The 27,294-nt window shown below is 44.2% G+C and overlaps 2 protein-coding genes across 4 annotated transcripts in view; one reads left to right on the forward strand and one right to left on the reverse strand.

Annotated features, from left to right (window-relative positions):
- Positions 1 to 14,385, forward strand: part of LOC139343031 (glutamate receptor ionotropic, NMDA 2B-like) — a 120,101-nt gene extending 105,716 nt beyond the window's left edge. For all 3 annotated transcript variants that reach the window (XM_070980412.1, XM_070980413.1, XM_070980414.1), the window contains exons 16-17: positions 1,968 to 2,206; positions 6,414 to 14,385. In XM_070980412.1, coding sequence (XP_070836513.1) covers positions 1,968 to 2,206; positions 6,414 to 8,702 — 2,528 coding nt within the window. In that variant the 3' untranslated portion in view covers positions 8,703 to 14,385. The remainder of the gene's footprint in view (positions 1 to 1,967; positions 2,207 to 6,413) is intronic.
- The window catches only part of LOC139343044 (CD9 antigen), a 71,297-nt gene continuing 58,360 nt past the window's right edge, over positions 14,358 to 27,294 (reverse strand). Inside the window, exon 10 of the transcript XR_011603086.1 lies at positions 14,358 to 14,369. The gene's annotated coding sequence lies outside the window, so the exon portion shown is untranslated. The remainder of the gene's footprint in view (positions 14,370 to 27,294) is intronic.

Here is a 27,294-nt window from a genome sequence, read left to right on the forward strand (position 1 = left end):
ATTAGTGAAAGTAAGAACAGGAAGAGTTTTGGGGAAATATGTTTATTTCTTATGTCTGTGCGCTGAATATGAAGCTACCAACAGCAGCCAGTTAGCTTATTTTAGCATAAAGAAATAGTTTGCACATAACCCCGTACACGACTAACTGTAAAATCCTGTGTGGTTGTGTTTGCACTTTGGGTTCTCTGTGAATTAATCAAGCGAGATATGGTATGATAATTGGTGAATTTACGGGGTGCTGAAACAGTAGGCATGTTTTGTTACCTTCAAACTTAGCCATGCTAGCTGTTTCACTTTGTTTCCAGCCATTATGCTAAGCTAAGCTAAAAGGCTGCAGACTTTAGTTTTATATTTAGCTGACGAACATGGCTAGCTCTCTGCCAGAAAACAAAAAAAAACATTTCCCGAAGCGTTTAACTACAGCTTGAGTTTAAAAAGTTGTATAAGTATAATATTATTCCTTGTTTATATTGTTTATGTTGCTTGTTTGCCTTGGTCTTTTTTACTGATGCCCTCTATTTTTTGCTGTCCACTTTGCTGCTGTAATACTGGAAATTTTCCCACTGTGGCATTAATAAAGGAATATCTTATCTTAACTTATCTTATCTTATTAGTATGTTACATGGTTCAACTTAACTGTCTTTTAGTAAACACTTGAAAATGAACTGTCAGAGACCTCAGACTTGCTTGAAATGATTAAGTCTTTCAAAAGGTACACATACTAGCTTTTTTCCAGAACTTTCAGTCACATCTCGTGGTTTTTATCAGTGAGTGGAGTTTGCTGGCATGTCATGGAGAGAGCACAGTTGTCATTATGTGACCTGCTGTAAAAGTGGACCGTCAGATTACAAAGATTCGTGAAAGGCAGTTGAAAGATCTGGAAAAGCTAATCAGGTGCACTGGAATTAATTTCCCTTTGTCAAGAGTAAACGTTCACGTTCAGTCACTTAGTTTGTTATAACAGGTCTTTTTTCACAGATATTTTGACACGTCGCAGTAGAAGCGCAGGTGTAAAGAACAAAATGAACATGAGTGTGCGTCAGCTCTGAGTTTGTATGCTGTGGAGCCTCTTGTTGATGCTCAGAGGCCAACCACTGCTCCGGTGCAAGAGTCGCGCTGACGTGCAGCGACAGCGGCTGATTGTATGATTAATTAAGCGACGCCTGTCCCGCCACAGTCGGCTTTGATAGAGAACAGCTCGCGATGAAACAGAAGGTGACCCACAAAAGAGAAAAGAAGCACAGGGACCAGCTTCAGATGCACGGACACACACACACACACACACACACACACACACACGCACATGCATACAGAAACTCATGCGCACATACACCCATGCACATTCATACATATGCAAATGCTTGTTTTTTCCACTTTGCAGAGAAGCAAACACGTGTTGACACTAAAGCTTTTACACATTGTAGAGATACACAATTATTTGCAGAAATGAGTGCAAAAGAGATCAGCATGAGTCTACTGCAAAATTCAAGGCTGTATTTCACTTCTAACTCCCCTGACCCCCCTTCCCCCCTGCCTGCCCGCCATCTTCCGTCCTCTCTTCTTCTGTTGCATCATCTCTCCATCCCTCGTGTCCTCCAATACCATCCCCTTATTACATCATATCCCTCCTCTCTCCTTTATATTTTACATTCCTTCCCACTTTTTTCACACCCCTTTATTTCAATTCCCGTATGAATTATAAAAACACTTCTTCACGTCGTGCCCCTATCCTCTGTCTCGTCTCCTTGTCTTCCCCGTCCATCCGTGTATCTCCCTCCTTCCTCGCCTGTTTCCTTCTTGTTGTTGCCGCATCCACTCTTTACCATCCCTCCTTCCAACCCTGTCAACCACCTCTCCCTGCCTCCTTCCTTCTTCATGCCATCTGTTTCTCCCTTCGTCCTTCCACTCCCTCCCTCTGTCCTTCCTCTCTTCTGCCCATTCGCTGTCATTACATTTCCTCCCTCCAGGTGAGATGGAGGAGCTAGAGTCCCTGTGGCTGACGGGGATCTGCCACCACGAGAAGAATGAGGTGATGTCCAGCCAGCTGGATGTGGACAACATGGCCGGCGTCTTCTACATGCTCGGTGCCGCCATGGCTCTGTCGCTCATCACCTTCATCTGTGAACACTGGTTCTACTGGCAGCTGCGCTTCTGCTTCATGGGCGTCTGCTCCGGCCAGCCTGGCTTCGTCTTCTCCATCAGCAGGGTGAGACATGGCGGGGGAGGGAAGACAGGAACGACAGTGTGTGCTCAGCCTTTAAAGCTGATGTCCAAAATGTTGTCAGAATTAATAAATCATAAATATATCCATCAGTATGGTAAAGCACAGAAAATAGCATATTTCCTTACTGTTGGAGACACAGTCCACTGAGAAATGTCCATCAACTTGTCGTGGCTTGTACTGTCTCTACAAATATTCTGATTGACAGATTCAGATTGCCAATAAATGCTTTTCAAGACACACTGGAGCTGACACATTTCACACCACGGCTGTGTTTTCAAACGTCAAAATCAAGGGAGAAATGTTTGCTGTGGTTGATATAAATAAATGCCAACTTGCAGGCAACTTTCTGCAGCTACTCCGCCATCTTTGCCTCGCACGAATACAAAAGGTGACAACATCTGGAAAGTGTCAGATGTGAGACTTTGTTACTTTTGAAAAAAAAAAAAAAAAAACACACATTGTTTGACTGGTCTTTTCTCAGGTAGGATGGAAGACAGGAGGTGGGGGGCGGTGGTAAATGGGACAGGATGCGTTGAGGGTGTAGAGAAAGCTATGAAGAATTAAAGGATAGAGATGCAGGCAGATAATCAAAGTGATGCTAGCATGATAGCAAAACATCCAGGTAGGTTGTAATTCTCCAATTTATTGCTGCTGCGGCACTGACTCCTCCTCGTCTGTAAAGTCACCTTTATTACTCATTAATTCATCCGTGCATCATCAGCTTTACTGTGTAATATCTCCGAAATGAAGCACTTTATTCTCTGAGGCTTTAGAGATGCTAAAATTGTAAATGAGCATGGATTCTACGTGAGCAAACCAAACCCTCACTTCCAAAGTAGAAACGGGTACAGGAGCTGTTTCCTCTTTGTTTTGCTGCTCGGGCCTTCCTGACGTCCACGAGGTAAATATTTACAAAATGTTGAGCCCAAATCAATATTTCACTCAACAAAAATGAGCCACAGAACCAGAGAGGGTAGATTACTGGATCCCAGGAGACCAAAGTCACCCCTGAGGTATTTGATTTGCATTCCAATTGTTTTGACATGGCTTCGGTGTAATTCACTGCCTCTGAAGGTGAACCGCTGCAGGCTAAACCACGTGGCTAATTTACAGCAGAGAGCCACACGTTGCTGCGCTCTCCCTCCATTTGATATGCTGCTGTGGTGCCAGAGCTGCTTGTGCCAAGAAAGCAAGGCTGCGAAGAAAAAAAAAGAAAACATAACATTTTCCCCTCTCTGCTCTAATATTACGCTCCAGCGCCCAACTTTGATTATTTTGTATGGTGTTAATTTTACGTTGTTGCTGTCACCTTGTTTATGGTTGTGTGTGCGTGTCCGCGTCTGTTTGTGTAGAGGGAGCATAAAATATCAGTTGTTAAAATGTCAGATGACTTCTCATTTCCGAAGACAGGCTGCTTGGGGTTGTTTTTGATTATTACATCATTATAGATTGTATGGGAAGTAGGTCTGAAAGCAATTATGCTTTGTGTAACATTCAGTGATTGCTCTCATTTACAGAAATTACCACTGTCTTTGCTGCAATGTGACAGCATAAATGAACCTTGTGTGTCCACAAATACAGCCAGATGATTCAGTACGTTAAAATATTCAGGGGAAATATTCATTGAGAGGGTTCATTTGCATATGTATCACAGAGCTCGGGCATTGGGAAACAACAACAGTGGAAATTACGGTTTGTTATCTATCCACGATCCTCGGCCACAGCCTTGCATCGTCTCATTTACTCAAGTGTTTTCTCTCGAGCCATTTCTTCCTTTCTTTTTTCCTTTCTTTTTTCCTGCTCTGCCACTCAGATTGATTCCGCTTTTTTAATTTCACAGCATAATCCAATAAACTTTATTGTTATTGCTGCAATTAACATTTAAGCTCGGCAGTGTAAAAAATGAGACATCTGTCACGGTTGGCGTGAGTCACGTGGCTTCGGTCATGGCTTCACGGTCGGTTAGCGATGCCTCTGTCGGAGGGGTACAGTGGCTTTGTGAGCGGCACTCCCCTGGCTACCTGCTCCTCTGGGTCCCACCTGCAACACTGAAACAAATTAATTATATCGATTTGAAAGCCTCTAATGACTTTAGAACAGTAAATGCGTTAGAGGCTTAATCACTCCTCTTTTCGTAGCCCTCACGTTACATCATGGCAAAGTTAATTTGCATTTAGCACCATATACTTACACCACACACAGGCCCTATTTAATTATGAGCTGCCGCATGTACAGATGGCGTTCTATATGCTATTGTACATTGGTGGCTGCTAGTTATTTGTTGATTTCCTGCCCCTCTGTACCAGTGTAATCACTTATAGATTTTGCTCTGATCCCCTGGCGGATTGAAAATTCTTCGGAACCCTCAGGCCACGGTTATTGCTATTCACACATCCTGCCCAAATAATCAGCCTGGGCCGGCAGCAATCTGCCAACTGTTACATTATGTGGGCATGTGGAGCAGATAAAATCTGCTGGTGAATACGAAGCAGCAATCACTTTGTTAAATGTCCAAGATTTGATGCACTACAGTATTAAGTTGTTCCCGGTCGTGGTTGTTGCTTATTTGTGTGTGTGTGTGTGTGTGTGTGTGTGTGTGTGTGTGTGTGTGTGTGTTTGTGTGTGTGTGTGTGTATGAGTGAAAGAGCTTAAAAATCATGCAAATATTCATCCCGGCATTGCCCTCAAATGCCATCATAGCTCAATGTAACCGGACCTCACTGTCTATGCAGGTGAAAACCTAATGGGAAAGATCATCCTGAGATTAAGGTGGATGCTTGTGTAAAATTCTGGACGGGAGGATGTCATAGATGTCATGGGAGGGACGATGTGACAGATTTAGCAGCAGGTGCGGTGTAATCAGGACAATAAAGGAAGAAAAACAAAAGAGATGAAGTGATGACAAATTGTATAAACAGGCAGACGGAAAAAAGAAACACAGATGAGACAGAGAAAGACCAGATAAACATTGAAAGATGGTTCTGAGTGGAAAAAAAAACCAACTTGAAAATCTCGCAGGTGGGCGTATACGTTTATCCTCCACTGCAAGATTCCATCCAAATCCCATATTTCTCCAATACTGTTGAGTCATTTTGTATTTATGCTAACCTCTCTTGCTTTCAGCCACTGTCAAGCTTTACATACTTGGCTGTTAACAGACTGTGAAATTGAAAGAAGTAATAACATTATCTATAAAACCGGGATGAGGGATGACGGCCTTTTTGCTGCAATGCAGGCGCTGTCCATGTCGCTAATTAACCACCAGAAACAAGTGGTTAGGGACAGAGCAAGTGAGGGTCAACGAGACCCATTAGGCGATAAAAGGAGGAGCTTGGTTAGAGTCATAGTTTAACAGCAGAGGATATTTGACGGTTAGCTGACCCCTAACCTCTTGGCACAGTCCTGACCTCGGCAGTGGCGAGCAGAATGGAGGTCAGCTGATTTCTCATCTTTTAACAATGGCCAAAGCATCCCTTTATTGTGTTAGTCATCTACAGATGTCCAGAAAAACTGAGGAAAATCATTGTTTGGAATTGATCTGATCCTTTACCGTCCCCATCTGTCATGCCTGGTCTGCTCTGCTCTGTATATCCATTTTTATCTGAGTATTGTATCGTACATCACTGAATGCAAATGGAGCAGTTTATCTTTCTGTCACTGTGACGCTCAGCCACTGTCCCCTTGGCTTGGCCCTTCTCTTCGGAGGGGATTGTGCTGTGGCCTGTGGCGTGGAGGGATGGTGCAACAGAGGTGTTTAATAACTGCCGGAGGATATTGTTCAGCTGAATTCTAATCACATTGATTAAGGGTATTGACCACTGGGACCCAGGGGTTTTTACAGACCCTTTGCCTTTATCCATCACCCAGCTACTGTAAACTATCCTCTCTGAATCTTCATACGGCAATCTCTCTCTCTTGCACTGTATCATTTTATCTCACACCAGGTAATATACTGCCTTGCTGTCTATGATACATGTACACAAGTGTTTTTACATACCGTACACTCTATTTATTTAGCAAGATGTTGACAGCATCAGCAGAAAGCTGTGTCATCTATTATGTGCAGCTGCAGTCTTGTGTTTTTGTCAACCTAGAATACAATACTGGTGAATAATAATGGTTAAATGTAGCAAATGTTCAAAATGCTCGCTTTTTAATGCTGCCTCTCGCCTGTGTTTTCCCCTCACAGGGCATCTACAGCTGTATCCATGGGGTGCAGATTGAGGAGAAGAGCAGCTCGGCATTGAACTCGCCATCAGCCACCATGAACAACACCCATTCCAACATCATGCGCCTCTTACGCACCGCCAAGAACATGGCCTCCTTGTCCGGGGTGAACGGCTCACCACACAGTGCTCTGGACTTCATCCGCCGTGAATCCTCCGTTTATGACATCTCTGAACACCGGCGCAGCTTGGCGGGCCACTCAGACTGCAAGCCACCTTACCTACCAGAAGACAACATGTTCAGCGACTACATCAGTGAGGTGGAGAGGACGTTTGGCAACATCCACCTGAAGGACAGTAATCTGTACCAGGACCACTACCTGCACCACCACGGCTCAACGCTAGGGCTCAGCGGACCTCCTCCCAACAGGCCCCATAGTTTGGGCAGTGCTAGTTCTCTGGAGGGTGGCATGTTCGACTGTGACAGCCTGGGTGGAGGTGTGGCCCCTATTTTCACCACCCAGCCGTGCTCAGCGCTGACCCACAGGAACATGAGCAAGTTTGATCTGCTGTCTGGACAGACTCCTCCCCCAAGCCAGGGCTTCAAGGGAGGCCTGCCGGACCTGTATGGGAAGTTCTCCTTCAAGGGAGGTGCCTCCAGCTCCACATACATCCCTGGCCATAACTACTGTGGCGGAAGAGGAGATGACGATGGGAATATACGTTCAGACGTCTCGGACATTTCCACGCACACTGTAACTTATGGCAACCTGGAAGGTAACGCCAAGAAGCGCAAACAATACCGTGATAGCCTGAAAAAGAGGCCGGCCTCTGCCAAGTCCAGACGGGAGCTGGACGAGATTGAGCTGGGCTACAGAAGGAAACCGTACCACATCAGCCACCACCACTACCATGGCCACCGCTCTACCTCCCCACCGCTTTTGCCCTCTGAACGGAAGAGAGGAGGAGGAGGTGGAGGAGGAAACAACGATGGGAACTATCTCTTCAGAGAAAAGGAGAGCGTTAGGGATTTTTATTTGGACCAGTTTCGGCCCAAAGAGGGTGTCCCTCAGTGGGAACATGTGGACCTGACCGAGGGCCCTGGAAGTAGAGATGGAGGAGTGGGGACTTGCACCTCCCTGGTTCCAGTGGATGACTTTCTTAAGAGCAAACCCAAAAAGTCAGATTCAAAGAGTGGGGGAGGATCTGGGCTGGCAGGGGGAGAATGGGAGTGCAGGAACTGTCGGGCTAGCGGGGGAGGTGGCAAGCAGATGTCCATCCATGGAGGAGGTGGTGGTGGTGGGTATGGTGGTATAAGCTGCGGGTCATCAGGAGGTGGAGGAAACAGCCGCCCCAGCTCTGCGACCTGCATGCGCTGCGAGAGCTGTAAAAAGACAGGAAACCTCTATGATATCAGCGAGGACAACAACCACCTCTTGGAACAAATGGGGGGAGGGCAAGGTGGAGGAGGAGGAGGAGGAGGAGGTATGGTTGCAGGCCCTCAGTCTCAACTTCAGGGACAGCAGAGGAGGAAGGGTGGAGGGTTAGGAAAACCACTTAGACGGCAGCACTCGTATGATGCATTTGTCGACCTTCAGAAAGAGGAGTCAGGTGGGATGGGAAGTTTGATGGGTCTAGGAGGAGGTATGAGTGGTGCAGGTATGGGAGGGATGCTGCCCCCACCCAGGAGTGTTAGCTTGAAGGAGAAGGAGCGCTACATGGAGGGCACCAGCCCCTTTGCACACATATTTGAGCGCCATGGGGGCTCAGAGAGAGAAAGGGAAAGAGACAGGGACCCATTGTTTTACGGAGGTGAGGGGCGCAAAGGACCCGGCTCGCCATTTGGCCTGTTCAGAGGCGGTGAGGGCCTCCACCGCCGCTCCATCGGAGAGAGAGACATGAGAGACAGGGATAGGTCTTTGATGGAAGGAGGAGGTGGAGCAGCGTTCTCTTTATCCAAATCTCTTTACCCTGATCGGGTAAACCAAAACCCCTTTATACCCACCTTTGGCGATGACCAGTGTCTGATGCACGGAGCCAAACAATATTACATGAAAAAGCAACAGCAGCAGCAACAAGTTGCCAAAAACAGCCGAAGTGACTTCAGGAGCCAGATGAGCACGGCATCATATCTGCCGGCATCTGCCACGGCTGGGGTGATGTCCAATGTGACACCCCGGTTCCCGAAAGAGCTCAGCCTTGGTGGAATGAACCACCACGGCTCCATGCTGGGGGTCGGTCCCCCGCGCCCCTTCAACGGAAGCAATGGCCATGTGTACGAGAAACTCTCCAGCATTGAGTCTGACGTGTGAGAGAAAAAGGGGGAGGAGGAACGGACGATGGCAAGGGGGAAGGAGGAGAGGAATAGAGGCGTGTAGTGTTAGGAGATCAGGGATGATTTTAAAGACACTGTCCACACACTGCAACCCGAGCCCATATTGGGACAGCAGGATGAGTAGATGCAAAAGAGGAGAGAGCTGGAGGAGGAGAAGACTGTAAGTTAGCGACTGTGAAATGGAAAGCTAAAAGTAAGGGGGGAAAATCGTAATTTTTGCGAGAAAATCTGGGTAAAAAAAAAAAAATCAGGACACCCTGAGGAGGTGTGGGATGTTAACCCTCTCTCAGAAATGGCCAAAGCTACTCTACTTTCACGTCCAAACACAGTCAATTAACATTCCCCTCAACACCACAAACGCACTCAACTTCAAGTCCATCATTTCATCCACCAGTGAGGCAGAAGTCAATGTACTGGGTTATTATCGCAAAGAGGCGACACCTCATCTTAGTTATTGGACATGTGAGCCTGGTGCGATTTGATGGCTGCCTGAGAGCTCCCGCTGAGCGCTTATGAAGAAAGACTGCGAGAGCGGAGAGAGGAGCGAACTGCCCATCTGCCCCTGTGTCACTGCAGAAAGGAGACATTGTCACATTTACACAGGAGATGACTGGTGCCTCTCTCTCTCTCTCTCTCTCTCTCTCTCTCTCTCTCTCTCTCTCTCTCTCTCTCTCTCTCTCTCTCTCTCTCTCTCTCCCTCTCTCCCTCCCTCCCTCCCTCTCTCTGGAAGGAGAGCCTGTCCATCTCTCTCCACCCTGCACTCGTCTGACTCTTCTGTTTCTCCCCTCTCTCCTCTTTCTCTCGGTCCCCCGCTCCTCCTCCTCATCCCTAACGCCAAAAGAGCTGATCTTGTTTGCTATGAGAAATACAATCATGAATGATAATAAGATATTCTTATAGAAAAAAACAGGGTATAAGAACAACAATAATATTGATAACATTGTGAATAACAAAGCTGTTAGTACTGATTATGATAACACTGCTTATGATATCACTAAGTTTTTCTTGTTTTATGTTCTGTTGGTATAATATTTCACTACTGTTTTAGTATCTGTAGTTGTATTGTGTCTGCCCCTGGTGGCAGCAGGAAGGTTGCTTTTAGTTCAACCAACAAGCCAGAAAGACTGAGTCCTCAACTCCTGTTTTTTTCTGTTCTCTGTAGAATATTTTACTCCATGCTCATACATTTATTTGCTCCTTGTGGAAAACCAGGATCTGGACGACACGTTTAGAGCGGACAGATCCTTATTTGATGTTTCAAGACATTACAAATCAAGCGCACACACACACACACACACACACACACACACACACACACACACACACTTAAACACGCAGAGCTTTTGTCGGCCTGAACTTGTGCTACTGTGAACAAGCCGAAGCGGAAGATACTGAGAGGAAGGACGTGCCTTAATGGTCTCCAGTGGACGTGTCCTCCAGTTGGCATGCGACCCTCACGCGGCAGCACCGGGACGGACCAGCATGCTCCGAGGCCGCTCGGTGGTCTCTTCACGTTTATGAGCCAAAACTGCAGTAAAAATTTACAGCAGGCTTGAGACGCTGCTGCTGATGGTTTAGATACAGGAATGCCGTCGGAGATGCTTTTATGTCTCCGTAAAATTATTTCATATGTCAATTATGGGCAGAGCTTTATGAAGCAGTTGCATTCAGGACGTCCCCACAGTCACGGATAGACGCCTCGCTTCACAACACGGCAGCCTTTAGACCACTTCTTTTATTCAGGTTACACGATGACAGTCACCAGGCACTTACTTTTTTTCGGCCTCTCACTAGTATCTCGCGGACGGCATTGCTTTTCACTCACGTCGGCAGCCTGAGAGCGCGCGCAGAGCTTTGTTCCGGACATTGTGTATGATATAATATATATGCACTGTCGTTTATGCGGGCAGAATGCTACAGAATGTGTAGGAGAAGTGTTGCTGCCGCGCCACAGTGGTAAAAGCTTGAGCTGAGGAGGATGTCTATTTGAGAGAGGCCTCTTCAACACTGACCGAGGCGTCAGGGAGGCGGCCATCTTGCGAAAGCTCTGCGGCTTTTTACTTTGATGTAGATAGTCTTTTTAGCAGGAGAGGCCTCGTTTATTGCACAGGACCTTTTACTCAGTGTAGGTTCAGGCACTCAGTAGACATGCCTTATCGTCCCATCACCCCCCCGCCCCTCCCCCCACCCACGAGCTGTCTGATGATGACTCATCATTTTACTGTACAGAATAAAGAAGCCTCTATTAGTTATTTAAGGGTTTGATCTTCGATTAGCGGGTGGTGTCAGAAGTTCAAGGGCTTATGGGAGATTGCACCGGAGTGCTGGCCTGAGATTGGAGCTGCTGGAGTGTGGAGTGTGAGCTTTGTCATTGCGGACTTCTATCTTATACCCTGATCTAAATGCACCTGTGTAATAGGTTGGCGTGTGGGTATGTGTGTGTGTGTGAGTGTGCGTGGGTGTGTGTGTGCGTGTCGAGGTAAGCAAATCATGACTGAATGATAACAGCTGGTTTTCCCCCCACTATCCTGCCAATAACTATTCCTAAATACAACAGCCTCTCCACAGACAACAGCGTTAAAGTGAGACTGATCGAGTTAGCCTTAAATCAACCAGATTCATCCACCCATCCCCCCATGACTCTCCTAATAAATAGATTGGGATCTCTGGAATTTTTATACGCACACATTTTGAAAGTTCAGGTCAACCATTATCAGCAAGACGGTATAAGAAGGAGACGGGAGAACGAGGAATGACGAGGAAATAAGACGGAGCAGAAGAAAGACTTTGGAGCGGGCATCAGTCAGTGTCAGCATTTGTATGTTCAATCTTTTCCTTGTAAATAATATATTTAAAACTCTTTTCACTTTGTACAGTAAACAGACAGACAGGATGTAACTTTCAATATGTTTTACAGCAATTTAAGAAATAAACAAAACAAGAATAAAAACTCATAAAAACGAAAAAAACACATAAACAAAAATATGCAAAATATAGTTAAGACACAAATATTACTAATCATAAGTGATATAATTGAACCTCTTTTTCTTTCAATCTCATGTTTACTTAATTATGATAGTTTACCAATCAGTATACTGATTATGTTAAGAATTCTGCTTTTTCATATTTTCACTAAAGTGTTGGAAATTGAGGATACTTTACTGTAGGTGTAGACGTTTGGTGATAAAAGGGGGAAGTTTAGTTTTAGGAGTCTTTGCTAAGTTTCCCTTGAATTGTGTTAGATTCTCTCTTTTTAAGATAAGCTATTCTTCATGCTTTTTGAGATAAAGTCAATTATCTACACATTTATGTAATACAATATTACATGTATACATAGATGATATTTGCATTTAGAGGCAGTATATTGTGATCCTTCATTTCTAAGCAGCAATCCTTGTTAAAATCTTAGACGATATTTGTGTTTTTGTTGCCCGTTTTTTTTGACCTGGGCTGTCATGGTGATTGCACACAGAATTTAGAGCCATCTTCGGCCCGGCCTATCCTGCTCCCTCTCTACGTTTGGGATAGACATCACTGTGGTAAAGGAAAATACATATGTGTGTATGTGTACGCACATACATGTATAAACACATGTACACACACCAACGCGCGCCCCCCAGTGTTGAGGTTTTGTTAACACCGCTGAGGAGTTCAGCACAATATTGTGCAAAATGAGTGTAGTTTCATCCGATTGAGAATCCATTTGAAGCTGAAATGCATTTGTGCAACCCCTTACTAAAAGGTGCAACATTTGTCCTGTCATGTCTCGTTTTATGTAGTTTTGCTTCAGGGGAATCGACCGTTGGGACATTTTAGCTCACATATTACTAAAGCGCATAATTTGACAGCTGAAACACTTAAATGCTTTGGATTTAATTTATTTTGGGCAACTTTGCGCACTGCTTATTTCTCTGTTTGAGACGGGACATTTGTGATTTGTTGTGCACAGTTCTGTCCCCGTCCAGTCAGAAATTATTTCCCCTGCTCTTCTTCTGTATGGTACTGATTCCAATAAGTTTCTATAATCTTCTCTCCAGCCCTGAGAGAAGAATTTCATCTCTCTTCTGTTTTTCTCCTCTGCTGCTTACATGTCTGGAGGGTTGATTGAAAAGTGAAAAATGTTTCAGTGTGCATGTAAACTGTGTTAGGTTTGCATATTTTTCACACATACGCGACCACTTCTTTTTTGTCTCCCCATTTGCAATAAACTGCATGCCCAACAGAAAACGCTCTTACTGCGCACTGTTATCAGTTCCTGCTTTTTCATGCATCGGACGGCGAGCTATAGTGCCAGTTTATAGCTGCTGGTTGGGAAGTCAAGGTGCACCTGACACTGTGGTAAACATGCTATCATCAGGCTTTCGCCACCTCCAGCTGCTCTGCTCTGCAGCCTCCGTGCGCAGGTCGGCCGGCGATGCAGAGTAAGCTTGGCTCGTCAGAAGTCTTTATTTCCCTTGCGGCCAAATTGGTCCCAGCCTCACTTCTCTGCACACGAGCATGCCACAACACATTTGGTCAAATGCTTCATGTTGAGCAAAACACTGTGTCGCATTTTTTACATCACAAGAAAATGGCTGTGGCAAGTTAGCGGACTGGAACATCCTGAAGGTGGAGGATGTAAATATCACCTCAGCTGACATGTGTTTTTCTGTCAGGAATACTGACACATGGGACCAAATAACAGCATGACATGGTCAGCTGCAGGGATCAATGCACCGGTTAAACTGACTTGTGAAAATGTAATTTTGCATTTTGTGTTTTGGAGGAAAGATATCGTTTGCTTCACATCAGTATTTCTAACATATTGAGTTCAGCTTTCTTTTCATCAGCGAGTCACTCCTCATACAGATAGGGAGAATTATACTGTGATATTATATGACTGATTTGTTGTGAAGGTCCATGTAATTTAGCTGCTTATAATTTTCACCTGATTCATTGCAGAACTTGTTTACTAATATTTTAAAGTTGTACCTTGTGTGTACGTGTATTAATATGTATTGATATTGCTTTATATTGATGCATACAAAATTTTCTATTAAATCGTGTACAGTTTTGCTTGTTAATATTGCTATTTTCCATCTTCATCATTCATACTTGAGAATGGTTTGCATTACCTGAATGAAAACTAATGATAACATGACATAAGGGGTTGCTACTAAATGTATTTCACAAAGTGATCAGGTTGGTGAAAACACACATCGTCAATGAAACTACATAGCCTGATTAAATTTACTGTGGGTTGACAAAAAATGTAACATATGAATAGCATCAATTGTATACATAATGATATACATAATATTATTCTTGGCCATTCTTTTCTCTTTTTGTGGCCCTTTTCTTTGAAATAATCCCCAAATTTTTACACCATACAAACAGAAAACTACACAAAAACAAATAATTGTACAGGTTGTGTAAATATTGAATATTGGGGGAAACATTTACCTTCTTTTTTTTTGTATGAAAACGATCAAAGTAATCTCACGAAGCGAAATTAACCATGTCATGACAAAATTGCAAAAAAACATCTAAGGTACTTCTAATAAGGATAATACTGATATCTACAATTATAAGTGCTCAAATAAGACTATTCTTTCTCTTTGTACATGATGAACAAAATGAAGTGTTGAGTATTAATAATAAAATACTATAAGTTTCACGCATATGGCTTTTTAAGCTTTTTTGTGTTTCCCTCTGAATTTTGACACTTCATTCTTACACACACACACACACACACACACACACACACACACACACACACACACACACACGCACACACACACGCACACACGCACACACACACACCTCTGCACCCTATTGATTCATTTCATTTGACCGGTGCATTATGAGAGTCTCCATTCTTGCATCTCTTGCATGGTCCTGCACGCTGCAGTGGGCACACAGATAATCCGGTCTGGCTCTCTACCTGCTTTCTCTACCCTCGCTCTCTCTTGCTTTCTATCACCTGCGTTCATTGTCATTCTCTCAAATACACGATCTGTCTTTCACACACAAGCTGGCTCTTCCAATGGCAGGAATTCCTGGGAGAGGAGAGGAAAGGCCTGCCTGAGAAGCAAGGGCCATATGGTGACTGTATGGTGGAGTGCTTGGGTCTGGGTCTGTCCCCTCAACAACCCACACTGCCGTCCAGCCCCCTCAGGCTTCTCCCAGGCTGCTCTCGCTCCTCTCCCCCTGCTCCTGTTGGACTGTGCAGCAGCACAGTAGACCTGCCTTTGTCAAAGTGAGACAACTGGCGTGTCTGCTCCGATTTAAAAAGAGGCTCAAACCGAACCTTTATTTATCCGAGAGAGATCAACATTGAGATTGAGGATGTGGTTCAAATTGCATAATAATTATCTGAGGTCAGGGAAGCGGGACAGATTGGAAAATCTGGATGATGAAAGTAAATGATGAAAACCCACCCCTGTCTCAGGAGTTGCCATCAAACTGACATTGAGAAGGGCATTTATTTTCCGGCGGTCTCCAATGCTGTTCGGCTGCCAATAGTGTAATATTGTGCTTGGACTGAGCAAATGTATTTAAATGTATGAATAATAAGCAGGGCGTTCTGTGGAGTGAGGACATGGGCAAAATATCCCAGAGAAAACCAGAGCTAATATCACGCACATCTAGCTACTCTGATGTCTTCAGATATATAAGCTATTTTTCAGCATTTAAGACATTTCAGGTCTCCTCAGTTGTACAATCGCAGCTTTGAGCCAAGTTTGTGATGCATCATGGATATGGAAAGATTTGAACATGGCGTATTGAAGTGTGATTCACTGCTGTCATGATACCGCCTCAAAAGAAAAGGAAAAAGAAAAGAGAAAAACTTTCACTGCTGTACCAAGCTGGGCTGTGAAGTCTGTAAATTTGACATTTTGACATTTTAACAGGCAGATCTTATCCAGAGTGACTTAAAGATGCATTAAGATTTTTATTGCCCCGCAGTACCAAATGACCATGATATATCTTCAAGGTTTGATAGGGTTGTTGATCAATACCAATGACTCAACTATTACTTTGCCAGGTAGCCCTCTGAGACTTTCAGCCCCCCTTCCCAGTCCCCCCCGCTGACTGCCTTTCAGCCCGTCAAAGATGGAGAATGGCTGCTGTGCGTGATTAAACCAGCACCACAAACACATTTCGTGCTCATGCCAAAAAAGCAAAGTAGTGTTATTTTGCTCCATGACGCATCAGTGCCTTCACTCTACGTGTCCGTGGCATTTCTGCTCTCATTAGATAGTTTTCTGTTGTTCAAATGTGAGAATGAGATTAGTGCACGATTGTAAGACCAGCTCCTGTCGGTCCTGTCTGTATTCATGGGATTCCACCTGTCAGACTTCACTGAGGTTGAAAAGGCAGAAGTTACAAGTTACAAAGTTGCCTTTTAAGAAGGCCGTGCTGATGTTTACAAGCTAATGTTTTTAGCGTGTGTAGCATTATAGCATGCAAACATTTGCTGATTAGCTCTAAACACAAAGTACACTTAAGGCTTTATGGGAATGTCATCAATTATTGACAAATTGAAATTTTGACCCGACGATGACATCAGATGAAATGTCCCGGATCACCAAAGTTAACACAATTCATCTTGCGGGGGACATAAACGTATGTACCAAATTCCATGACAACCCTGCTAGAAAAACCAGCATAGACCAGCAAAGCTAGCCACCAGCAAACCAGCATGGGGTATGCTTGCTATACCAGCAATACCAGCATATGTTTTGATGCTGGTGACCAGCATTCCATGCTGGTTATGGTGGTGGACCAGCATCACTAGCAACAACATGCTGGTCCACCAGCATTATTAGCAACACCATGCTGGTGTACCAACATAGCTATGTTGACTCACCAGCTAAACCAGCATAAACCAGCATGGACCAGCATGGAAATGATGCTGGTCTATGCTGGTTTTTCTAGCAGGGAACCCTATAGTTGTTGAGCGATTTCAGCCCATGTGACGCTCATGTGACTCACCTGCGTCACTCAGGTACATCCTCTGGGAACCATGAATGGCTGTAGTTCGATGTTGAGACATTTCACTAAAAACAAACGTCAACCTGCTGATGGCACAAGAGGAAATGTCAGTGGATCACCAAAGTCACATGGGTTCATCACCTGGATGTTTGGACTGTGGCTGCAGCGGTTTCTCGGTATACTGTGGTATGAAAATTGATGGTTCTCATATCATGTACATCTGCTTATCTGTGGCATTGCTTTCTATTATATTAGAGTCATTTTAAAATGTCACGTTTAAATCAAGTTTCATGTCTGTCATGACAGATATTTTGTGAAATTATATAAAGCTTTTGTTAAGCAAAAAAAACCCTTCTGTTTTCACTTCTTTAAGGGTCATTGTATCTGATAATAATACCAATACTGAGAGTGTAATACCGTGACATTGTGATATTTTCTGAGATAGTTATCTCATACTGCTGCAACCCTAGTCTGTACAAAATCTTATGTCGATTCATCCAACGGACAATCCAAAATGTCAGACCAACTGTTCAGCCAACATTGTAAGAAATAAGAAAAGAGTGATAGACTGAGGGGTATGGAGGAAGACAAAGGGTTTGCAGAGAGAGAGAGAGCGTGAGAGGTGAAGGGAGAGAGAGTTGCATTTAGACACTCAGGCCATCATTTCAGCCTCCTCCCAAAATAGTGGAGATGAGACGACGTAGCTGAACTGTCTCTCTGCGCAGCCTGTCCCAGCACTGCCTCACCTGTGCTCTCCACAGACCACAGCTGTCTGCCAAGACACCTGGATGTCCAGAGATATGATGGCATATGAACTTGCTGATGAGAGCAGTCAGGCTCTGCAGTGGTGCAAAGCATGCTGGGAGCGAGGCTACCTGCTGGACAGAACGAACTTGAGCTCCACTATGTATGCTTCATATCTGACCTCATCTCTCCCCTCTGAGCGTTTTGTCCATACCTGCACACAGCCTGTCCCCCACCAAGCTACGATGACACCCACCTCCTCATCCATCATCCCTGGAACAGCATCCCCCCCCCCCATCACTCCTAGTTCACATTAATTTTTCAGTCACACTGGCAAGCAAGACTTATTAAATTATTGATGGTGGGAGTGAGGTGTGAGGGGAAAGGATGAGATATATTAGTGAGACAGAGATTCACGTGTGAGGTTGCACACCATCTTAAATGTGAAATATCATCAGCTGCGCTACAGTTTGGTATTTCTGCTGCTGTCAAGGAGAGGATGGACGGCATTTTCGTGGATTGGAGAGCTGGACAGTCCGACCCTCTCAACAGAAGCCCGACATGGGCGTATTTGAAGGCCGAAACCTTCCACCGCTCTAATTCAACCGCCAGTCAGAGGCGAAACCTTGCTCTCCGTCTGCCTCTCAGCATTGCTTTGCCCTGTCACCTCCAATCCCCCTTCCCCTCATCCAATACTCTCCAACACTCTTTTCCCTCCTTCCTTCCTTTTGCTTCCCTGCCTCTCAGTTGCTCTCCTCCTCTCTTGAACTCCCTTTATCCCACCCTCACTCCCTCTCTCTCCAACGCCCCCCTTCTATTGTACGTCAGTTTGAATTATTGGCACGGAGGGAGAGCTGGTGGTGGTGGTGGTGGGAGCATCGGGGTAATAAAAGGAAGAGGGGCCTGTGAGTTATGGATGAGAGTTCGCTGGATTATGGAGAAATGAGAGAGGGAGCAGGATGGAGGGAGAAGGGGGTAAAAAGGACAGATGACTGTAGTGGAGAGTGCCATAAAGCAAAGCTTCCAATTCAATGATACAACTCACTTTATCCTTGAAACTTGTGACCTCAGAAGACTCATTTGTTTGCAGAATATTGATCAGCTTTTTTGTGCGTGTGGCGCACCAACATATATGCCACTGCTCGGTCATTCTCTCGCTCTCTTTTTTTTTCTAACATTGTCTCTCCTTTCTCTTTCCGCTCTTTATGAAGTACCTACATTTTAACAATTAACAGTTACCTAGCAACAGGATATGTTATTTCAAAAAGCAGAAAGGAGAAAGGTCTGAGGCGTCAGTGTGATATAAAGTGTGTTATTTACAGTAATATTGTTACATACCAATAATGCATTTGAATAAGAAGCAGCTTTGCTGTTCAATTTAACTTACTTCAGGCAATAGTGTGTTAATGGAAGGCAGATGCACGTGTGTCACATGCTCGTCACACTCACTCTGCACACTGGGAGCAAACTGTACTTTGAGATTGCGTGTGTGTGTGTGTGTGTGTGTGTGTGTGTGTGTGAGAATGCATTGAGATCGTCGTGGAGGAACATCAGCCTCTGATTTCACACAGCAGCTGGGCAGCGCACCCGTACAGTGGAGGGAGACCACATGTGATCAGTGCACACAGGAAGCTTATAGAGCAGGGGCTCGTGGGGTTGACAGCAGACGTCACGATGCCGCATTTGGAGAGTGAATACTGGCCACTGACAGGAGCCGAGGAAGGTCGTTGACGCTGGCAGTTTATTTTCCTGACCTCTAAATGTCCGAGTGTGCGCCGCTAGCCGCCCATCTTATCAAATGGTTACGCAAGAGTGAACTTAAATTCTTTTGGGAATTTCAGCTTGATTTTGGTTCGCAAATGCAGGATTGGAATTGAATGGCAATAAATGCATACTTTAAAGGAATAGTTTGCCAGGTTATTTCTCGGCGGGGAGCAGCTGTCAATCAGTGAAGACTCCAGGAAGTAACTAATCTCAGCCAAGAAATAGCCTGGCGCACGACCCCATGGCAAACTACATACTGTTGTTTTAGCACATTTCATATGGTTTAATCCAACGAGATGTTCCGTTGATATTAGAGAAGTTTAGAGGTGCTGGTGGACACATTCTGTAACCTTTGAACAGAGCCAGGCTAGCTGTTTTCCCCTCTTTGTGCTAAGCTAAGCTAACCTGCTGCTGGCTGTAGCTTCATATTTAGTGTACAGACCCTCAAGTGGTATCAGTCTTCTGATTTTACTCGCAAATATTTTTTTCTTTCATATTTCTTACTGGTTTCTGATTTCCCAAAATGTCAGACTGTAATTTTAACAGTCCAACTCAGAGCTTGTTTCGCCTTAACTGTATCTGAAATGGTCACTGGCAGTATACCGTCTTAGTGCACAGGAAATTACTGTGAAAGCACACTGAAACCTGAACCAGGAGAGAACAAGTGCTCCCTGCACAGAGACGGTTGTTTGTGATGATAGGACAATAAACAAACCACTCAAACATCCTGTCTTCAAATCTATGATCATCAGAAAATAAAATGTTATATCAATTATACCAACATTCACATCCTCACAACATTTTGTCAGCCTTTATTCTTTCAGGGTAGACACCTTCCTGTATGCCTGCAGCCATGTTGTTACACAGTGTATTAAAGTCTTCAAATCATCAATAACACCTGCAGGGAAACAATTACTTCCTGAAACACAATTTAGCACAAACTGTTACTGTTCTCTCTGCAGAATGATTCAGAGTTAACAAAGCACATGTGTGCAGACAAAATGACAGGTGTGCCGACATGAGGATGAATAATTGAGACGAAGGTGAGACTGAAAAGCTCACGCGTCGAGATTTGTACCGCAGAGAGAAGAGCAGACACGGAAAGAGGGCGAGATGGAGAGCAGGGAGCCGCGTGGAGATAAAGGGACGGACAGATGGAGTGATAGGACATCAACAAGTGAGAGATCGCCACGATGGTAAAAGACAGAACGTGAAAAGGAAGTGCTGAGGAGAAAAAAGGGTTAAAGAGGAGAGGGGAGAGAGATGGTTGCCTCGGCAACAGCAGCCAGCATTTTCTCTTTTTCTTTATCAATCTCTCTTGCACACACACACACACACACACACACACACACACACACACACACACACATACAGTACATACATACACATGCTTTCCACCGCGCCCCCTCCCCTCTCCTTCTCTCTCCTCTCCTCTGTGGTTCAGAGTTGAAGTTTTTGCAGGCGTATATTAATGCGCTGCTCTTCCTGGAACAGATTTCTTCAAAGGATGATGTGTTTGTCTGATGCCGTGGCAGCACTCGGAAGCACAGGATGTACTGTGAAATGAATGCTGTTGTACTGTGTGGTCAGCCTGTGGCTTGATATCACATCATTAAATTTCACATTATATCACATCGTATACAATATCACATATCAAATATCATATCATGGGTGCTTTTATTTGTTTAGCCTGAAATCTTTCAAATGGAGTCCTTGTATGCGTCAATGTATTATATCCTCCATCATTATTACCATGTCCAGTCTGTAAGAAGAAATATTCCTAGCAGTAGCTGGAAGGCTGCTACTTAAATCATCATTAGTGGTACTATTAGTGTCACTGTTACTCCCCCTTCTTATCACCACCTTCTGACATGCATTTTAAATAAATATATAACAGTAAATATTTCCACTGTGCTGTGGAATGGCAACTCATACACAGAGTGACATCAGAAATAACTCACATGTGCAATAATATTACACAATGTGGGATCATATTGTATCTACTCGGTTTCTATTTTCTGTCTGGTGTTAGTTTTAAATATTGTATTGCATTTGTAAGAAACTGCACACAACTTGTCTGCTTTCATTCCGGTGACTCCCGTTGTGTATCAGCCTGACGTTGGACATGGCTCAGTCTTCCTGACTCAACCCTGTCATGCGTGTATCTGTGTGGCACATCCTCACATGACAGCCGCCACAGGGGGGAGGAGATCCAGTATCTAAGGTCACTGTCGCATCACACAAGGAGTGTGTGAAAGCTTGTGTGTTGTGACTGTGAGTGACAAGCATGTGTGGGTGTGGGTGTGGGTGCGTGTGTGTGTGTGTGTGTGTGTGTGTGTGTGTGTTTCCTTTGTGCTCTCGATGCGTGACATATACACAGAATGTTATATGGGCTTGATATGAGATGTGGGAGAATGTGGCTTGTCCAGGAACACCAGTGTGTGTGTGTTTGTGTGTGTGTGTGTGTGTGTGTGTGTGTGTGTGTGCGTGTGTGTGTGTGTGTGTGTGTGTGTGTGTGTGTGTGTGTGTGTGATATGTGTGTGATGTGATGTAGGACTGTACTGTGCAGGTGTGTGTGTGTGTGTGTGTGTGTGTGTGTGTGTGTGTGTGTGTGTGTGTGTTACTCATGTTGTGGGGACGTAAATCGGTTTACACAGTCACATTGTGGGGACTTGTCTTACTTATGGGGACAAAATGGGTTTTAGGGTGAAGACTTGGGTTAAGGTTAGGTTAGGGTCAGGTATGTAGTGGTTATGGTTATGGTGGAAACATGACTGTTTGTGTGTGTGTGTGTGTGTATGTGTGTAATTTTGTGTCTGTGTGTACATGCATGCTCGCACGCCTCATGTGTGTGACAGAAACATAAATCAACGGAGAGAGGTGTACGGACCCCCTGAGGAAGAGTGGTGTAATAAGGCACAGGGGCCCGCATCGAGTCACGAGGACAGAACGGAGACGATGATGGCGCCATCAAATTTAATGGGTGGCTGAGAGTAGAAGCAGAGAGGACAGGAGGAGCTGCTGGAGGAGGAGAGACCATGAGCTGTGGAGGCAAAGCAAAGGGGACCCTCAAGACAAACAGGCTTAATTGGGGCAATCACTCTCTTCCACTTCACATTCTGTAATATGGCTGATTTGAATTATGATCTCAATATGTCCCTGAAAACCTCGGCTTCATAATTCACCTCTCCCTCTCAGCCCCCCCCCCCCCCAATAAGATCCACCTTTGAAAATCCTCACATCAACTTTTTACCTTCGCACACTTTCAGTTTTTATGCTTGGGATGCTGATGCCTCGCCATCCTCTGCTCCTCCTCCTCCTCCCCTTCTCCCCCTTCTGCCTGTTTCACACTCTCCCACCCTCCCTCCATCCCTCCCGGTATCCGTAGTGATTGGAGGCAGGGTTCTGGGGTTGCTAGGAGACGAGGAGAGTGTGGCAGCCGGCCTCAGTGTGAGAGAGTTATAAGAGAGCTGTGAGGGACATCAGGAGACAGAGCGCCCCCTGCTGGTCCTTGTCTGCCACTGCTACCTACAGTGCAATTGATCAATACGCTCGTGTTTGGTGAACAAGCAAAGGGATCACACAGAAGTGACTATATATGTGTGTTTAAGTGAGGCAGCCACAGTCTATGTTTCGCTTTCAAAGATTTGGTAAGTATCACTTGTTCGGTGGGAACCATCACTGTAGTGGTGGTGTTATGTGGCACTCATGTCCCTTTGTGGGAAATACATCTTTGCATCATCAGGCTTTGTTAAGGTCACAGGTTTTACGAGTTCTTGCAAGTGTATTTCAACTGGGCTGCATCATGCTCTTTGATCAAGAGGAGTTTCACTGAGATTGTAAGAGGGGCACGGCACCTAGCAGCAATCAAAGTTCAAGATCTCATTTCTCTGTGTCCTCAGAATTATGTTCTCAACCATGTATTATCAAAGCTGGGCCCATTCTCCTGATATAATACTTCGTGTCCATGGGACACTAATTGTGATATTGTGGAACACTCCGGATGAAAAAGGATCAAAGACTGTGAAATTGTCCCAAAGCATAACTTTAGAAGCTTACATTTCAAAGAGGCTGATTAACTGGGCTTTCAGACAAAATAATATCAGGGCTATTTTTCCATCTATCTCAGCCTCCTGCTGTAATGCAAGACCAGCTTCTGAGCATCATAGCTGCATGTTTGTTGTATGACTCTGACTCCATGTGGTCATCAAGGAAACTGCAAATCACTGCTGCTTTGTCATTGCTTGTTGCTGTGTGGATCGGATGCAGCAGGATGTTCATGATGCCCATGTACGTATTTTGTTTTGAGTGTTTTCTTGTTTTTCTTGGAACCTGTTTTATCCACTGTCTTCTAAAAGCAGAGTCAATTAAAATTCAAAGAACACCGCCATGAATAACATCGTACAGCCGATTCCAGTTAGGACATTGTGTAAAACCTAAATAAAAACAGAATGCAGTCATCTGTAAACAAACTGTGTTTACTGATGACGTTTTTATAAAGTATTCCCGACAAAGAGGTGAGCCTCGCTCCATCCTCGCTAGTAAACGACTGAGCCTTTCCAGGATGCCCCTTTCAGACCCAATCATGATACTCTCACCTGTTACCAATCAACCTGTTCAACCTGTGGAATGTTCCAAACAGGTGTTTTTGGAGCATTCCACATCTTTTCCCTCTTTAGTTGCTCCTGTGTTAACGTGTTGCTGCATCAAATTCAGAATAAGCAGATATTTATACAAATCAATGAAGCTGATGAGGTGAAACATTAAATATATTCTCCTTGAACTGTTTTCAGTTGAGTATTATTCTCACATTCACATGGAGGGATGAACACCAGCTTCTGAAAGATATTCCCTCATTTGCTGTTTTACTAATGGTGGTCGAGAGCACTGTCTAACACATCGGTCCAAAATCTCCCAAAGACATTCAATTGGGTTGAGATGTGGTGACAGCGAAGGCCGCAGCATTCACAAAAACCCTTCAGCGACCCTTCGTGCCCTATTGATTAGGGCATTGTCGTCCTGGAAGAGACCACTTCCATCAGGATAGAAACGTTTCATTATAGGATAAAGGTGATCACGCTGAACAACTTTGTATTGATTTGCAGTGACCCTTCTCTCTATGTGGACCCAAACCATGCCAGCAAAATGGCTCCCTCAGCATAACAGAGCCATCGGATCCCTTCACTGCCTCAAGCATTCAGGCTTGGACGTTATCTTGATGTACGCCACACATGCACTCGCCCACTTGTCGAGAGTATGGTTAAGGATGAGTCATCTGACCATTGCACTTTTTTCCACTTCCCTGCAGACCAGTGCCTATGGTTTTTACACCACTCAACTCTCAAATGTGCTTTCCTCTTTGTAACGAGGGGTTTGTGCACTGCGACCCTGCTATAATATCCCTCTCTATGTAATTGTTCACGGACTGTTCTTGCTGCCAAAGTCCAATCATGTCCCGCTTTGACATTCTCAGTCACCTGAGGACGACTTGCTTTTCTGTTTTCTTTTTTACACATCGCACTCATGCATGAGCATCACGGTCATCAAATGTGCGCTGTCGACCACAATTTCCGAACCTCTTTACTGATCCCATAGATCTAAATGCAGATGTCACTTTAGTCACTGCTCCTGTTGAACAACTTAGATCTTTTCCTCCTGCAACTGTAATACAAAATCAGAATCAAGTGGTTCTGCTCAGCATTGTTCGACCTGTCACAGAGCATGATAAGATATTATTTATTCAATAGTACCATGTTGTGCGCCTGTGTGGAAGCATCTGCATTTGTTATGTTTCTCCACTCATTTATTCAGGTTTTTCCCTTTGTCACTCATCTGTATATACACTCATAAATCATCAAAAATGGTATGTGACCTGTAGTATAGACTTTTTTTTTATTAGTATACATATAGCACAAACACCAGTATCATGTACAGTACATTTTAATTGTCATATTGTAGTGACTGTTCTGCAGCAGGAAGAAGTGAGTCTTACAAATGTTATCAATGCACCAGCACTCAAAATGGAGTCATTATCGGTGGTTATATCCACAGGCATAATCAGTAGCAGCAAGAACCTTCCAACCAACCTCACAGCTTCATATTGAAACGTCACTTCAGACTGGATTGGATTCATTTGTGAGCAGCGAGCATGCAGCACAGACACTTATCCACTGTTCCTCTCACCATGCATTCAGCTTATACGCCCATGTTCCAGCTGAGTTTTAGCTGTCCATTCACTTGCTTGAATTACATCCGACATGCCTGCGTCTCAGGCCTGTAGACCTTCAGCCGAAAAGCAGACAGTCACATTCAAGACATTGAAATTAATTCTATGTAAATGTTTGCGCCGATACAAAATAGCCCGGTTTAGTTTTGGTGTTTCAAGGGCAGCGCGTCTCAGTTCTGTGTGAGGGCTTGCATATTCACTTTAGCTGCTGAGTGCAGATATTTGCTCCAATTTCTGTAAAAGCAGGTGGTGTCAAAATGGAACTGCCGACTGCACTTTCTCAACAGCTCTTGTGTAGTTTATTCTCAAGTTTACCTGGCTGGGTTGTGTTGGACTTTTCCAGTGTGAAGGTCTTATACATAATGTAGTCAACACATTGTTTAGTTCTCATATTTATTCAAGGATTGGTAACACTTCAGCCATCCCTGAAAGCAGATTCTGTGCTGGAGAGGACACAAGTCATGACAATATCAGGCATGAGAGACACAGCGCATGACGGCCTGGAGATGTTTCCTGTGATGAAAATGCAGTCAAATAAAATTGAAATTCTTCTATTTTATCATTTAAAACTGTAAATCATGACCTATGGACATAAAACAACTAAAACAACATGGGAGTTATTCAACTTCAATCCATGAAGAAAGCTTGAGTCCTTTTGAGACTTGTTTTTCATCAACATTATATCAATAAACATATGAGTGATTTAAATGGTGGATTTAAAGTATGATTGCAGGCTCTCTTACTTTGAATTTTCAAAATCTGTCTCAAAGGTGACTTAAAGTTTGTATCAGTTTAATTCAGCAAATTGAAATATCTGCTCTTAAAGGAGCTGATAGAGAGAAAGGGGAACTGTGAATCAGAGTAATTTTCCTGTAACTACGGTGAACGAGCAGCTTGAAAGCTTGAAACAAGAGCAGAGCTGGAAAGTAACTAAGTATATTTACTCAAGTACTGTGCTTAAGCTCAGTTTTGAGGTACCTGTACTTTACTTGAGTATTTCCATTTTATACTAGTTTATACTTCTATTCCACAACATTTCAAAATAAAATATCGTACTTTTTACTTCAGTACATGTATCTGACAGCTGTAGATACTTTTCAGATTAAGACTTTGAGTAATTTTTCAGGCAAAAACATTTCCTTGTTCCAGCTTCACAGATGAACAAAACAATCATTGTGAAGGTGTCACTTTGGGCTCTGGGTAACTGCGATGGCATTCCCTCACCATCGTGATTTTTGCAAACCAAACAATCAATTTATTAATTGAGAAAATTATCAGTGGATGAATCCATATCTACAAAGTAGCTCAAAATGAGCTCTGCCTCAACCAGCTACAACAGTAAAACCCTGCTTTTACATTAATGCATGAGAAATAATAATCTAATGATATTACATACACCGTATAATAGCACAGCCATCACAGGGGACGTATTTCTGCATTGAATACTTTTTCTTTTACTACTTCAAGTACCATTTTGTGGTTGCAATGGTGCATTTTCTGTAATAGCATCCAACTTTGGCAACACAATAGAAGAGAGAGGACAGTGTGTGTGTGTGTGTGTGTGTGTGTGTGTGTGTGTGTGTGTGTGTGTGTGTGTGTGTGTAACAATGATGTGGAGAGCATTAAGTGTGTTCAAAACCGCTTGCTTTCTTTACAAATGTGCGCTTTGAGCCTCCTCTTTGGAAGATTTTGTGACCTTGTCCGTGATGGAGAGAGTCTGTGTGAATCCCAGCAGGCGTTCCTGTTGATTGGATAGGCCTGGCTGGCTGACTTGCTGGCTCAGAGTATCAATGCCCTTTATCTCGCCTCTCGGCTCTTTCACTTTGACTTAGCGGCAATACAAGTACACAACTGCATG

The sequence above is a fragment of the Chaetodon trifascialis genome, chromosome 15, assembly GCF_039877785.1.
Source record: "Chaetodon trifascialis isolate fChaTrf1 chromosome 15, fChaTrf1.hap1, whole genome shotgun sequence".
NCBI lineage: Eukaryota > Metazoa > Chordata > Actinopteri > Chaetodontiformes > Chaetodontidae > Chaetodon > Chaetodon trifascialis.